At 41.1% G+C, this 16,206-nt stretch overlaps 1 protein-coding gene and 2 non-coding genes across 3 annotated transcripts; 2 read left to right on the top strand and 1 right to left on the bottom strand.

The window, feature by feature from the left end:
• Positions 1-1,581: 1,581 nt before the first annotated feature.
• LOC114839772 lies at positions 1,582-5,848 on the top strand. Its single transcript, XM_034294104.1, has 5 exons — positions 1,582-1,718; positions 2,163-2,327; positions 4,202-4,324; positions 4,957-5,064; positions 5,544-5,848. The coding sequence occupies exons 2-5, from the start codon at positions 2,165-2,167 to the stop codon at positions 5,846-5,848; spliced, it is 699 nt and encodes a 232-aa protein (XP_034149995.1). The 5' UTR covers positions 1,582-1,718; positions 2,163-2,164.
• Positions 5,849-7,693: 1,845 nt separating this feature from the next.
• Positions 7,694-7,811, top strand: LOC114839920. Its single transcript, XR_003782267.2, has one exon. It is a non-coding gene; the product is annotated as a U5 spliceosomal RNA (small nuclear RNA).
• Positions 7,812-7,944: 133 nt separating this feature from the next.
• On the bottom strand, positions 7,945-8,051 carry LOC114839922. The gene has a single exon (XR_003782269.1). It is a non-coding gene; the product is annotated as a U6 spliceosomal RNA (small nuclear RNA).
• Between the last annotated feature and the right edge of the window lie 8,155 nt (positions 8,052-16,206).

Raw genomic sequence — 16,206 nt, 5'->3', positions numbered from 1 at the left:
ACCTAACTGTAACATATTACTACATTAGAGAAGTAAATTGCAAATGGTTATATTGCCAATCTTTGTTTTTTAAATGAACAATTCATGTTGTCATAAGCTGAGGCGAGCTACGTTAGCTAGCTAGCCAGCGAGCTACGTTAGCAAGCTAGCCAGCGAGCTACGTTAGCAAGCTAGCCAGCGAGCTACGTTAGCAAGCTAGCTAGCGAGCTACATGCCACACGTGGTGTACCTCATTGTCCCCCGTGTCCTAGCTTGCTTTGTGTCAAATGTATATCTTGTTGATGTCCATCTTATTGTTAACTAAATGTGTGCTTTTTATTAGAATATGGAGAAAACCAGAAGAGTCTCCTCTGTTTCCAAGGTATGTACTGTAGCCCGCCATTTAGGTACGTTTGTTGAGCAGGCCTTTCATGTGATACTTTGATTAGATTTGTTTGAACTCTGTAGACCCATGAAAATCAAAATCTACAATGTAATGCCCCTAAACATTGTCAGATCTTAATGTATTTTCAAATAGGCAATGTTTTTTTATCTTGATAATCCTCTATTAAGGAATATTTCACTAATTCTGACCATGACGTTAGTTTATGTAGTTAAAACACAATGTGAAAAGTTATTATAACTACATCCAAAAATAAATATACTTTCTTATTCTGAATAGAATATTAGCAGAATTAGCAATATCACGATATCAAGGGTTATTTTCATTGATTTATTAAAATAAATTGATAACGATATTTATCAAATTATCGCTCAACCCTGTGGCTTGACAATCCACTTTTACAACCATCAGCCTAAATTGTGAACTGCATCTTCAAGGTTCTGTGGATTGTTTAACTAGCAGCTAAATGTAAAAAAAAAAAATGTTTTTACCAATAAGAAACAAAACACAAGAAAACCTTTTGACTGCCCTAAGTCCTTAATTTTGATATGTTTTCAATTTACAGATGAACATGGAGGACAGCGACAGTGATTTACAAAACGATGTTGAAAGCTCAGCTGCATCGGACTCCGAGTATAAACCTGACAGCGACAGCTCCAGTGAAAGCTCTACAGCTTGTAGATGTAGTGATTGTATAAGTTAGTGAACTGTTATAAGCTGTTGTAACCAATGTAGATGTATTGATTATATAAGTTAGTGAACTGTTATAAGCTGTTGTAACCAATGAAACAAAATATTAAATGTCTGTGATATGAACCGAAACTGAAGGAGCAAGTAGGAGAATAGGAAACCCTGGTTAAGCAGTTGCCGGGGAGAGAAAGATTTAGTATGTCTGTTTTGTGAGAAACAGGACACAGGTTAGAGACACACACACACATAGTCTGACAGGCCAGACAGATACCAGGAGGAGACAAGAAGATACTTGCAGTTATCCTATAAGGAATAAAACTGGGATTGGCCAATGGCACACACTTTGTAAGTTAACGCCTCTATCTTTTTGGGCGTAGTAGAAGTATAAAAATGATGTTTTGACTGTTGATCCTTAGACATTGTGCGGCGACACCTTGTCTCCAAAAGCTTTTGTAATAAATGGACATATAATACGGTATTTGCCCTGACTCCTGGTGTTTTATTCTCCTTTCCAACAAACCAACTCGGGGAAGTGTTATACTTCAACAAGCTCCAGTGAAAGCTCCACAGAAGAAAAAACGAAACCCTCAAGAGTACTCATCCTTCCGCAAGAAACCATCATGTCCAGTTGGGTGTTTGAATGATGGTAAGAGCAGACATAATGGTTGAGTATAATTCACTGAGAAGTTGGATGGAGAGATGGCATGCCTACATATTTAACTCCACTTTGCCCACTCGGATTTGTCATACCTTCAAACATTCCCGCTTCTCTATGTCTTCCTCTGATTAGCACGTATCAGGGGCTCCCAGGTGTTCAAGCCTTGACTGCGCTTCTATCTTACATATGATTGGTGCAAATTGACCAGCATTGCCTAGAAGGGTGGTAATATCATCATTATAAGCATGGGGATTTACTTGTTACTTTGCATTCCAGCGTCTATGTTAGACTGGCTGGGAGCTAAGCTGAAGGTTTTGACCAAATGTAATCGTATCCGTCGACATGCCTGGTTCTGTCTACTTGTGAGTGTATGTGAAAAGATTAGGTGTAGATTTATTGCTGATGTTCTGTATGTACTCTACTGTTTTTCAGGCATGGAAATAAAAAGACAGAAAAAATGCACAAAAGAATCAAGACAGAGAAAAAACAAAGAGGCCAACAGTGACTGGAATGCAAGATCAGAGACCAGCAAAGGTGCATTAAAACCCACTTCCAAGAAATCACCATGTCTGGTATCATCTGATGAGAAAGGAGATGGTAAGGCCAGACCAAATATTATTGTAAAAAAAAGCACCGAGTCTGCTGATGGCAAACGGGTGTGGGATAAAAAACACTATTGTATTTATTGTGGCAAACCTAATGGCAAAATAGCACGTCACCTGGAAAGGAAACATGGCCAAGAAATTGATGTTGCCCGTGCTCTCAGTTTTCAAAAAGGCTCAAGACGCAGGGCAGTGTTACTAGAGGAATTGCGCAGCAAAGGGGATTATGAGCATAATCTAAAGGTTCTTGAACAGGGGGAGGGGGATCTGGTCACCTGGAGGCAACCAGAAGCCAATGTGAAAGCAAGTGATTACTTACCATGTCCACACTGTTTAGGATTCTTTGTTAAAACTGATTTATGGAAACATGAGGCGTCATGTAGAGTCAAAAAAGAGCATAAATTTGAAAAAAAGAAGAGGATTCAATCTAGTGCTTCAAGACTTATTCCTCTCCAATTCAGTGCTTCAGAAGGATGCAAAAGTATACTGCATATAATGAATCAAGATGAGATAGCCCTTCAGTGTAAAAATGATCCACTAATATGTACATTTGGGGATATGTTATATGAAAAACACGGAGAGAACAAATTCCAGCATGTTTATATCAGTCAGAAGATGCGTGAACTTGGCAGGTTCATGCTCGCTGTGACAGAGATTGATCCAAAGGTGCAGTCACTGCAGGATGTTTGTGCACCGGCCCAATTCAAGTTGGCCGTATCAGGGGCCAGGAAAGTGGCTGGGTACTTGAGTGATCAAAACGAATACAAAACACCTTCCCTGGCATGCAAAATAGGTTATTCGCTTAAAACCGCTGCAGGACTACTAGCATGTGAAAGCATGATGAAAGGGGACAAATGCACAGAGACTAGTGCAAAGAATTTCATTAAGTTGTTGGAAACAAGCTGGAATACATATGTTTCAAGAGGTGCATTAAATACCCTTAAACGTGCAAAGTGGAACAAAGATGACTTGATACCCCTTACAGAAGATGTAAAGAAACTTCAAACTCATCTTAGGTGTCTGGAAGATGATGCAATACAACAGCTATCAAAAACATCTGATCCTAAAGCATGGGTTAGTCTGAATCAAAGCCTGCTCACGGACATAATATTGTTCAATAGAAGGAGGGAGGGAGAAGCATCAAAGTTACTGTTACAAACGTACACATCAAGGAACAGAGCCACTGCAAACCCAGACATTTACAACAGCCTGTCAAAGCTAGAGCAATCTATAAGTGAAAGTTTTACTCGTCTGGAAATAAGAGGCAAACGGGGGAACAAAGTTCCTGTACTTCTCACAGACCGTATGGTGTCATCAGTCAACATCCTTATTCAACATAGGAGCCAGGTGGGAGTTTCTGATGAAAATCCTTATGTCTTTGCTAGATTGTCGGCAAACACATGCATCAGGGGCTCTGACTGCCTTCGATACTTTGCCTCTGCCTGTGGAGCGGAATATCCAGACCGCCTTCGATCAACTAAACTTAGAAAACAGATAGCAACTCTTTGCCAGATGATGAACCTTCAAGACCATGAAATGGACCAGGTCGCAAAGTTTATGGGTCATGATATTCGTGTCCACCGTGAATATTACAGACTATCTGAGAATACCATGCAGCTTGCTAAAGTAAGCAAATTGCTGATAGCAATTGAAAAGGGACCCCATGCATACAAAGGCAAGTCTTTGGATCAGATTGATTTGGCCACAGACACAAATGTCACTGACGGTGCTTCAGAACTCCCTCAGTCCGGTAAGTTAAGATCCATCGAGGCTGCTATTGCAAAGCAAGGGAGCTTATTAATGTTGTTGCTTGATCTGATGTAGATTGGTTCTTGATCCTTTGTATGTGTCATATTTTGTGTTTTCCAGAGAAGAATGTCGAAGGACAGAAAAAACGCAAAGACAAAATTTCAAGAGACCAAAAAGAACCCCGACAGCACTCAGATGGAAGTTTGGAGGACAGTATGGATTCTTCAGAACCCACACAGTCTAGTAAGTTAGGGTAGAAGTGATCACCAGCTAAATCCTGGTAGATTTTGACAATGGGTCTTATAATGTCCAGCAGTTTGTTACAAATAGCATTCTGAAAACATTTATATTAATCATAGCCCCAAAAACCTTTTACCAAGGCATGTCTTTATGTTGCTGCATGGATTTTCTGGTGTTCATGTATTTAGTTTGTCTGGAGACAATTCTATTGCTAAAAGTTCATTTTGTGAGCTACACCCATACTTGCATGTTTTTGTTATTTATCTCAGATATTTCAAAGCAATTAACATAACATGACAAATATACTTTTGGAAATTTCGTGACACTGCCGTCATTCTGTGTCAGGAGAGAACGGTTTTAGTTTTCTGTTTGGAGTAAGCCAATGGGGCTTACGTGTGAACTGTATTTTACAGCAGCATGGGATATTAGGGGGCAGTTTTATGCAAATTCTTGAACTGAAGTTTCTATCGATGGAATTACCATCACAGCAGATGTAAAACATAATGATTTTATTACAAAGAACTGTTATAAAAAGTTAATAATATCATTAAGTTTGGCTGAAACTCCTGGCTCTCCAGTAGCTGGGCAAGATGCAAACCCGGCTCATCCATGCCTATGCACCTTATATTTTTTAGGCAAGCAAGAAGTAAAAAAGCACGCCAGAAAGTCAAGACCAACACACCAGAAAGACTTGGATTCAGGACCAGAGGCCAGTGAGGGTGCTTCACAAGTCACTCAGTCCAGTAAGTTGGGGTACAGGTGGCTGCTTTTGCAAAGCAAGAGTGCAGTCAGATATCACTGTCTGGTAAGTTGTTATGGGGGCAGTTTGAGGCTGCAATTTCTAATATTTATTAATTATATATACACACACACGATAGGCTACCTTCAGCTTTCTAAAGGTAGGCTATAGGCTACATTATAAGACCACTTAACACGGAAAGTATAAAAGGGAAAACAAGAAGATGGAATGGATTACTTAATTTAGAAATAAATACACACAGCTTGTCCATAGCATTTTATTTTCGTTGAGGTCTTAATCCATAACTGCCAACCCATAAATTACCAGAAAAACATTACTCGCTAAACCTGCTGCTGATTTTGCAGCAGCGGGAAACTATAAAATACTTGGGAACACTCTACCTTGAAGTAGACATGGATAGCAAGTGGCTGGCTACCTCTGTCCTCTAACTTCTGCTTCCTCCCTTTCCTCTGATTCAATTAGGTTCGAAGATAATGACTATTCAACAGAAGAAACCCTGGAGCAGCTGTGAGAAAGAGGCTGTGTGGAAGCATTTGGGGAAATTTAAGGCACTGAAGAAGGTTCCTGGCAAACAGGATATTCTGTTATGTAAAGGGTCAGAGCCAGCACTTGAAAACAGAACTTGGACGGACATAAAAAATATGGTGCATAACACAATACAATCAGAAAAGAAAAGGCTCATCTCAGCCAGTAAAAGGGTAGCCTGTGATGAAAGTGAAGTTTTCCAAAGTGAATCCGGGAATTGTAAAAGACGAAAAACATTTTAGACATTGTTCCAAAATTTGATTCTAGTTAATGCTAGTAACCTGGTTCTGCTTTTGTTCAATTTCTTCATTTTTTGTGGTAAAAAACTGAGCATGTTTATCCTGTCAAGCAAGACCATCTAGAAACAACTAGTTCATCAATAATTTTGTAAGCATTTTTATTTTCTCAATTAACATTTCTTGTTGTGCAAAGACATTTAAATTACTCCAGTTATGAGGGCTGTATGGCTGGTTTGAGATCTACAACCTTGTCACAGCCAATTATTACTTTATTTTGCACTTAATTGGCAATCTTAATAGGAAAAATTGCTTTTCTTTTGATTTTAACCAGTGCGGTTTCTATTAGATGGTATTTGGCTGGAGGACCTGTCTGTGTTATCACACCTGTTTTTTGACTTTTTCAAAGCTTGTTATACCAGTCCCAGTATTTCAATGTAGTAAGATCCGTACCTCTGGGATGCTGTGTGCATCATGTCGTGTTTTCTTCAAATTGTACCTTGCTTCGCTGTGGTATCAGATATCATTTATTAACTATGTTTTGACCCTACAAAATGAACGGTACATTTGTTGTAATGCTTGGAGATTTAAGGGCTTTATTTTTAACTGACTAACTCTTATTTTTTTGTAAAGACATGGAATGTTAATGTGAACATGTCACCTTTTAGTATGGCCTGTCCACACAACCAACTTAATTTGTCCCAGACCCAATCAAAATATTTTCAACATAAGGGATTTACCATTTAAAATAACAGAATTTGTGTTTTTAGATGTACAGGAGCAGACTAAAGTAACAATTTTGATTAAAGTGTGAACTTTCTACAGGCCAATTTCCAGTTTCTTGATTATTATTTTTGTGCATTCTACAGTCATCTTGATCCAATATATGTTTAAGTTACTGAGTTTTAACAGTAAAAGTGTTAACTTGTTGCAAGTTTTATTTTGTAACATAAAATCATGTAAACAATTTTTTTACATAAGACAGCATACACAGAATGATCACAGGGGTATTTTAACAAGCTGCTAACATTTCAAATGTTTAATCGCAGGATTCATCAGAAACATCTTAAAAATATGCTGTATATTATAAGTTAATTTAAATTCACTCAAACTTTATGGGAGTAATGTGGAGAAACTGGGTGTTTTGACTGCTGAGTAAATGGCAGACTTTTGTTAGGGATATGCAATCCAACAACTGCCTAGTAACCAATGGTCCTCACTAGACTAGCACTCTGCATGGATATTTTTTTCATAGTTTTTTTCAGGTTTTGGAGTGATTTCTGTGTTTGTGGAAGAACATTGTGCTGGGGTGAGGTGCGTGTCTGTTAATAATTCTTTCAGAATAGGTGGTCCTCGTTTGAATGTGTAATTTCAAGGTCCTCAGTTTTATAGAAAGACGTGTATGTGTGTGTGTGTGTGTGTGTGTGTGTGTGTCTCTGTCTGTGTGTGTGTCTGTGTGTGTGTGTGTGTGTGGTTTATTTTGTGTCTTTCCGTCTGCTTTCAAATCCACAGGCAACATTACATGTGAACCACTATATCAACTCCAAAGTAGAATTGTGAACTCTCTCCCTTACTTAGCAAGCTAGCATTAGCAAGAGCACTTGCGAACTAGGTGCGTGCGAAGCGCTTTTTCGGCCTCTTTCAGTTTTCCCTCCATTTTACTTAAAAAAAAAAAAAAAAAACGATAAAGGTCAGGAGGCCATGTGTCTGGCTGGCTGGCTGGCTGGCTGCATGCCTGCCTGCCTGGCTGCCTGCCTGGCTGCCTGCGACAGTGTCCGAGCTGGCAAACCCACGAGACTCTGGGCCGGAATATAACAAGTGTACCCGGATTCTAGGCCTCCGACCAGCATACAACTCTGGTTTCTCTTCAATCACGCACAAGTTTTTCGCCTTTAACTAAAGACTTCCGTGAAGAGCAACGCTTATGAGTTCAACGTATTTTTGGACGGGCTTTGCTCCCGGCAGAGCCCCATACCTTGTTTGAAGAGAAATTGGCGCGGCGTACGCAGAACGGCCGCTAGGTCCGCTGCTGTCTTTGCCGCTCGTCCGGCTTTGATTGGGCCGAGTGACGGCTCTCCTCGGTTGCGGCCCGCCGGGGGGTGGAAAATATGGAGCGCTTCACGGATTTGCGTGTCATCCTTTCGCAGGGGCCATGCTAATCTTCTCTGTATCGATCCAATTTTAGTATATGTGCTGCCGAAGCGAGCACGAGGAGTGTGGGCGTAGCCAAGCTTTTGTTTGACGCCGTTTGTTGAACGCGTGGAACCTCGCGGTCTTTGGGGCGGGCGGGGGATGACAGAGGGTGTAGCCGGAATTGTCCCGCACGCAAGGAAGCCCCGGGGTCCCGGGGGTCCGGCGCCAGCGGCCTTCCTTTCTGGGGTTATCGCTTCTCGGCCTTTTGGCTAAGATCAAGTCGAAAGCCGATGGTCGGAGGGCGTTAAAGGCTGATTCTTTTCCTGTGACGGAACTGGGTCCACGGGTCCTTTCCGAGAGGTTATGGCCTACAACAATGCTGGGTCGGTCCCCAGGACCGGACTGAAAAACACGATAAGGTTTGCATGGAAAAAGGATGATGAAGGCCGGATGCCGAGGGACACCTTTGCAAGGGCAGTGCTGATGGGGGCGTTAAAACTCAAGGTACCGGAGGTGATGTGTCTGCAGGGGAATGCAATGGAGGCAGCGTACGACGTGACTTTCTACACGGAACGGATGTGTGAGACAACGATGGACAGGGCAAAGACCTTGGCAGGTGAGCGGCCACTGTTACTCTTTAATGTTACCTGTCTTGCAAAGACAAATTTCCGGACGATGAACGTACACGTACAATCCCCACGTTTCGGACTTGGCGATAGAGGCTTTCCTTAGTCGCTTCTGTGACGTCACGTCAGGGGCAAAGATGGTAAAGGACTCATTGGGTTTCTGGAACGGGCGTCGCCAGTTCCAGGTGCTCCTTCGGCCTGACCCGGGGAGTTTCGATGGCTTCCTTCACCCCCCGGCCTACTTTTCACTTGGATCGGACAGGGGGATGCTCTTCTATGCCCGTCAGCCCCCTTTCTGCAGGAAGTGCATGCTCTATGGACATGGTGCGGCAAATTGCAGCGTCCAGAAATGCCGCTTTTGTCATGCCGAAGGCCATGAGGCCAAGGACTGTAAGGAGCCTAAAGAATGCCATGGCTGTGGTAGTAGGCAGCAACTGTTCCGCGATTGCCTGTCCCGCCAGAAATCGTATGCCGCAGCTGCTGCAGGAAGACAGGGAACTGGCGTTTCGGAGGGGGGCAAGGGACCTTTCGGGGACAGCGTTGCAGCCACAGTGGGGGATGAGCAGGAGAAGTCACTCCCAACGGAGCCCACTCCAACCATTGAACCCAGGGCTGGGCGGCCATCTGAGATACTGGGGGGTAAGGTCGAGGGGCCAGCAACCCTGCAGCAGGGGACGGAAGGGGGTCGTGGAAGGAAGGGGGAGCCCATGTCCACTCCTGCTGGGGCAGGGGGGCTAGGGGCCCTGGTGGAAATGGTAGAGAATCTGCCGGTGGTGAGGTCAGGTGACTGGGCGAAGCGGAAGGGTGGTGTCACGGATGGGGAGGAATGCCTGAAGGAGGGGGTAGGGAAACGGGCAGTCGGGCCTCGGGACAGTCCCGTAGAGGTTGTTCCGGAGTCCCCCCTGAACACCCCCATGGCTGTGACAATGGAGGACGTGGAGTCATCACCACCTTCCTTGTTCCTTCCTCCGGGAATCCGGGGGCCGCAGGACCCCCTTGGAGTGGCGGAGACCACTGTCCCCAACCCGATTCCGGCATCTTGGGCATCGGCCCAGGGGGTGAAGGAACAAGGCAGGTGCTTATGACTCCACGTCCTCCATTGTCACAGCCATGGGGGTGTTCAGGGGGGACTCCGGAACAACCTCGGCCCCCCTACTTTGTCATTAATTAATAAGCCACTGTTATACATTTTGTTCATTAAAATTACTACTGAGTCTATAGCACGTCAGTGACCAAGGTGCAATTCATGAATACAGTACCTGTAGACATTACATCCTGTCATTTGATTTTTATTTTTACTTTCTGAACTTGAACCAGAGTCTCCGGGATGTAATTGAAATTAACTCGCTAGTAGTTCCAGTTATTTGCACGAGCTGAAGTTAGTTTGCTGGTTTAAGTCTGCAAGCAGACATGGTTAAACCATATTTACTGTGCTCTTAAACAAGGCACTTAACTCATTGCTAGTGTGAGTCGATTTCAATACTAATGTCTGCTAAATGAGCAAAGTATATACAGTAATGGATGGAAACGAAGGCTTGCAGGTGAATGTCAGGCTCCTAGCAGATCAGGATGTTTTGGGGAGAGGAGCATAAATACAATGGCTGATTACTCAGTGTCTATTATTTTAGACAGGATTTATTATAGTTGGGCCTTATTATAGTCGTATTGATCTTGAATAGAAATTAACTAATACCCTTGTGAAACAATGTAATCCTACAAGATATGGATGGTCTAGGTGGGTTATAGAAAAACAGTATTCGTATTGGCATACTAACAAATCCCTGTCCACCTCTTTTCAGGTCCAATGCACTACTCAGTGTTGTTTCCCTGCCTACCAGCGTCTTTCCCACTGGCCCTGATTTTTACTCCTGCTTGCTAAGCCGCCACAGGTTGCACACCTGCTTGCAGGTCCACCACAGTAACTTAGAGGCCACCAACTACTTATTTTTTACTATCCTGTATGTTACTAAACCATATGTTTTCACATCCTTGTCCCATACACCAAGCATCAGCCTGCCTGCTTACATGTTTTATTGTTTACTCTCATAAAGTACTTAAATAATGGTGGGCTTTTAAATTGTTCCTAGTTTCACTCTGTGTGTATAGTGAGATGGCTGGAAAGAAGATCAAATAATTCACTTTATAACTTATATTATCACTTCATATTGCATGACAGATCCAATGGTTTTGGATATGAACTGCGGTCAGTATGCATCTGAAAGTTGTTTCAGTAGCATCCTCCCCTGTTCCTGTCTCCAAACACACCTCAAAACAGTAATAATCTTCTTATCAAAACAAATGACCGCCCTTATGCACAGTGAATATTTTTTTTAAAAGAAAATGTTCCCTTATTCATAGTATATCAGTAAAGATGCTCATCACTTGTATATGTCATTCATCATTTTATAAAAAAAAAAAATGCTACTTCTAGTTTGTGTACAAATGTTATGTACTGTTTTTCTCTTTTCAATTTAATTAATTTTTATTTAACTAGGTTAGCCATAATTTGAAAGGGCTGTTTTTAAGGTCTTATTTTGGGATGTTTATGTATAAAAATAGTTTAACTATTTGACAACATTTTATAGATAGTCCCCCGTTTCAACGGTACCAAAAACATATCAGGAAAGATTAATATCATGTCCAAATAAAGCACATATGGTTAGTATGCGGTTGCATTTCCTTTGCAGTAACTGCCTAAATTCTGTTTGCCATTGACCCCACTGGGTATCTTTCCTGTTGTTCCTCAGCCAGGCATGTAGGACACCAATCGTAAGTGGTTTGTTTTGAGGTACTTTAAAGGCATCTTCAATTAGGATAAATCGAAAGACTTGACCAGTCAAGAAAGTTCCACTTTTTTGCCCTTAGAAACTTGGTAGTTGCTATGGCAGTATGTTTAGGGGTTTTGTGTTCCTATAGGATGAAGTGCTGTCTAATGAGTTTTGAGGGACTTTAGCATATTGTTTCTGTACAATTAAGAACAAAAATTCTGTACAATTGTAATTTTACCACTTTTTTCTCCCCAATTTAAAGTGTACGATTTCATATTAAGATCTTGCGTCCCTTCTACAACAGTCCTACAGATTTGTGAAGAGTCATGGTTCACCACTCTTCCTCTGATGACTGAGCAGCCGGTCTGCTGTTTCACACCCCCTTCCTTAACCAGGAACCCAACACCTAAGAGGAACCGCTCGCCTGTATTGCCTTATGTTTAGCTAGGTTGGCAGAACTTGCCCCGAAAACTGCTGATTACCTACCCCAGGACGGCATTAGCCAATTACGTGAAGCCGCATGGGACCCCCCAGTCATAATCATCTGGCTCGAACCGCGGCTTTACCAATACAGTTGCACTGCGAGGAAGATGTATTACGTTTGTCTGCAAACATTTTGAAAATAAATTGATGGTCAATTGACAAATCTGATTGTAGTTTCAATTTTCACTTGAACTATAGGCCTTCCAACCCCCTTTTGATCTGATTTTGCTAGACAGACATAGCTAACTGCAAACGATGCATGAGGGGCTGTGAAGTGCAAAGCCAGCTGAAAATAAAAAATTGGTACTTCATAGGCCATAATTAACTATAGCAAGTTTAAAAATGTACAAGCATATTGCTAAAGTATGTGTTTAAAATAACTTCGATGTAAATGGACTAATACTATTTCAGCCATAACTGTCTTCCCAATTCAACTGAACTGTACTGACTGTCAGTTAAACCGTTGCATGCAAAAGCCAGTCTAGCTCCCCTCATCCCTCCAAAAAACAAATAATATATGACAGAAACTACAGCACATTGAAATAGTTTGTTAATAACTAGTTTAGGAGTTGTTTCTGTTTTTCAGGGAGAGAGTGTATCCATTGTAAAATATAGGGCCCTGCAAAACCCTGCTCAACTATTTTAATGAATCAGAGATATACTGTACACACAGTAATCCCAATTGAGTATGTAATAGGTTATGTGTAATAACAACATGGTAGATTTTTATGCTGGTGAGTCATACCAAAGATTGGAAGGCACCGCTGGAAAGACAAGACTCAGCTTTCAGCAGACACCCTGGATACTCAGATAGGGCCTACCGCTCTTGTATAAAACTGAATTTAATTAACAGAGGTACCCCAGATATGGGGTACTTACATTCAGTGAGTTAGCCCGTTGGAATGAAAGTAGTAAAAGAAAATGACATTTCTTTACATATTTTTTCTAATTTATCAGACTTCATTGTACTTCAACATTTAAGATGAAACATGTTTGTGTCTCTAATAATTTATAGCATTTATAAGCTTCTGACATACACAAGGCATGCATGCAACTATAAGCTAGTAGCTGTTGATAGTACATCCACCCCTTCCCCACTCAAAACTTGCCTCAGTGAACTCTCCAGGCAGAATTGTTCTAATCAAAATGTGCTTACTGTTTTTCACTTAACTGAGTAGTCTCCTTATCCAGGGAATTTGAAATGTGGTTTAATCCAGCCGTTTGAGACTGTTTTTCCCAGGTTTGACAGGTTACCTGCACTGAAGATTATTAAGATGTTTAAGCTTTTAACATACATGTGGCATGCAACTATAAGCTAGTGACAGTTGCTAGAGCAGTCAGAATGCAGCCTCACAGTTTATCCACCCCTCCCCCACTTCCAGTTGGATTGATCACAGTGAGGGAAGGTAGATCAGGTGTTAATCCAGCTGTTTGAGATTTACACCTCAAGCATTTTCCTTGGGTTATGTGTTGTTTCATATACATTTTAGTCAATAAGATAATTAGCTTTGCATACAAAATGTGAAAGTGAGAAGTTGGTAGAGTAGACAGAATGTATCTGTTGCCAGTATAACCACCCCTCCCCCATTTACAACTATAAACTAGTAGCTCTTGACAGTATATCCGCCCCTCCCCCACTCACAATTTGCCCCAGTGAACTCTCCAGACAGAATTGTTCTAACCAAAATGTGCTTACTGTATGTTTCACTTAACTGAATTGCCACCTTATAAACAGAAGGTGATTTGTGGTTTAATCCAGCTTTTTGAGACTGTTCTACCAACGTCTGAATATTGCTAAACTATAACATACATGTGGCATGCAACTATAAGTTAATTTCAGTTGAAAAGTTGGTAGAGTAGTCAGAATGTAGCTGTTGACAGTATAACCACCCCTCCCCTACTCACACCTTGCCTCAGGGAACTCAGTGAATGTGCTTACTGTATGTTTCACTGAATTGAGTAGTCTCTTTTTATCCAGGGAATTTGAATTGTGGTTTAAATCCGCTGATTGAGACTGTATTTTTCCCAGGTTTGACAGGTTAACTGCACTGAAGATGTCTATTAACATTTTAAGCTTTTAACATACATGCAACTATAAGCAAGTGACAGTTGCAAGAACAGTCAGAATGCAGCCTCACAGTTAATCCACCCCTCCCCCACTTCCAATTGGACTGACCACAGTGAGGGAAGGTGAATTACGGGTTATTCAGCTGTTTGAGACTGTTTGACCAACACCTCAAGCATTTTCCTTGGTTACATGTTGTTTCATATACATTTTAGTCAAGACAATTTGTTTTGCATACAAAATGTGAACATTTATAAGCTTTTAACAAACTTGGGGCATGCAACTATAAGCTAGTGACAGTTGAGAAGTTGATAGAACAGTCAGAATGCAGCTGGTCAGTTTATCCACCCCTCCCCCACTTCCAAATACATTGATATGCTTCGTAGTACAGGAATGGAAAAGTACCGCGTTCTTAAAGAATTTCCCGCCATTACCCCTCCCCCAAGGTAGTCAGCATGCGCGTGGGACTCTGACGATGACGCACCCAGGCGCTAAAGTAGCTTTTCAGTTCATTTCCCGCGAGCAGTTCAACATGGACGGGCGCCTACGATCGCGTGGGACAAATCGTAAAAAAAAAGAAGGAAAAACGACGTGACCACGAAACCATGTCTCAATCAGAAAAGGTAAGAATCAAACAAATATTTTGCAATTATAAGTGTGATTAGATAGATAAAGTGCAGACAGTTCTGACACAACTTTGTTCACATGTTTTGCACCTTTCTTTGCTAACTTTGGCTAGCTAGCTAGCTAATTTTTATCTCCGAATAGCTAATTGCATACTAGCTACACTGGCACACATGCGTGTTAGCAGAATTCTTACAAGTGGTTTATGTATTTGAAATTTATTTATTTTAAAGTTGAAATGGATTGATTTTAAAGTCGTTTTTGCAAGGTTATGAACAAAGGAATTGTTTCGTTTGATTTAGTGGTGCTTTGAGTGTTCACGTGGTCTGCTAGTAGTAGCTCCTTAAGTCAATGGAATTAGATATCTCGTCAATATGCATCTCGTCAATATGCAGAGGCTGCGGTTTATGATTGATGTTTTGAACTGGTAGTTATAAACAATTTTTAATAAAACAACTTAAACTTCTGATGTACAAAGGGAACATTTGCCCGTCTATGGTATCAGTTGCATCTATCTCTGGGTAATTTGGAAGTATATATGTAATATATGGTATCTTAAATTATCTGACAGTAGAGTTACATTTACTATAACTTGTATGTGCACAAATATGGTACTGAAAAGCAGTGTCAAAATGACAGACTGCTGTTTTTTCTCTTTCAGTTGAAAAGGAATCAAGAGTCAGAGTGGGAGTCTGACAGCTCAGCCTACACTGGCTCCGATTTTGATTATTACCCTGATGGGTCATCCAGTGAAGAAACTGATGCAGAAGGCAAGTTCACCATGAGACAAATGCTAGAATAAATGAATTTTTTTCTATTTTACACTTTGAATTTGAAGGTGCAGCCTGTGTTGAACTATTATTTTAACTGCTCATTTAATGCAATGGCGTTTGCAGTATTTGCTATGTTTGTGCTGTGGCCATAGCTGGTTGGCAAACATTTCTCAATCCATTGACATATATTTTCTCCCATATAAAGTATGTTTCTAAGCACCGATATTGAAACTTGTAATAACCATGCTGTTGTGTATATGGTACAATATCTTGGTTCCACTCGCTAGCTTGAAGCAGATGTTTTCTCTAGCAGTTGTAGTTTTTACTCTAACACCGAAAAACCATCAAGTATTTAAACAAAATTAGTCCAGGTATTTAAGTAATCTACAAAAATAACTACAGCACCCACAGCTACAGCCTACACAATAGCATGAAGTTTTGGCATCAATGTTGATGCCAAAACTTACAAACATGCTTAATATGGGAGAAAATAGACCTCAAAGGTTGAGTTTTGCCTAACCAGCTAAGACAACAGCACAAATATAGCAAACGCTTCCCAAACCATTGAGTTAAATGAGCAGTTAAAGAAATAGTTCGACAGGCTGCAACTTCAAATTGGTGTAAGTGTTGAATAGAAAACTCTGAAGTTTAACTCGATTTATATTCAATTTAATCGCACATTATGTAGGCTTTGATCCCTATTTTTTTAAGTGAGATTATTTACACCCTGTGAGATTACATGCTGTTTACACCCATGTTTGAAAATCGCAAATCATAACCGACACTGCAATATTTCTCAAAGAAGTCGCGATTCAATATTTAATCCAAATCGTGCAACCCTACCGTGCATTTCCAATTTAACCCAACTCAAATTCACATATTGTACTGGCTA

This window comes from Esox lucius, chromosome 9 (assembly GCF_011004845.1).
Source record: "Esox lucius isolate fEsoLuc1 chromosome 9, fEsoLuc1.pri, whole genome shotgun sequence".
NCBI lineage: Eukaryota > Metazoa > Chordata > Actinopteri > Esociformes > Esocidae > Esox > Esox lucius.
Note: the sequence above shows the minus strand (reverse complement) of the source record. Positions and strands in the feature narration are given on the sequence as shown.

Bases quoted from the DNA above. Each gene is read 5' to 3' on its own strand.
- LOC114839772 (XM_034294104.1), top strand. From the start codon at position 2,165: ATGGAAATAAAAAGACAGAAAAAATGCACAAAAGAATCAAGACAGAGA. The intron at 2,328-4,201 runs GTAAGGCCAGAC...TGTGTTTTCCAG, and splicing joins ATCTGATGAGAAAGGAGATG to AGAAGAATGTCGAAGGACAG. The intron at 4,325-4,956 runs GTAAGTTAGGGT...TATATTTTTTAG, and splicing joins TTCAGAACCCACACAGTCTA to GCAAGCAAGAAGTAAAAAAG.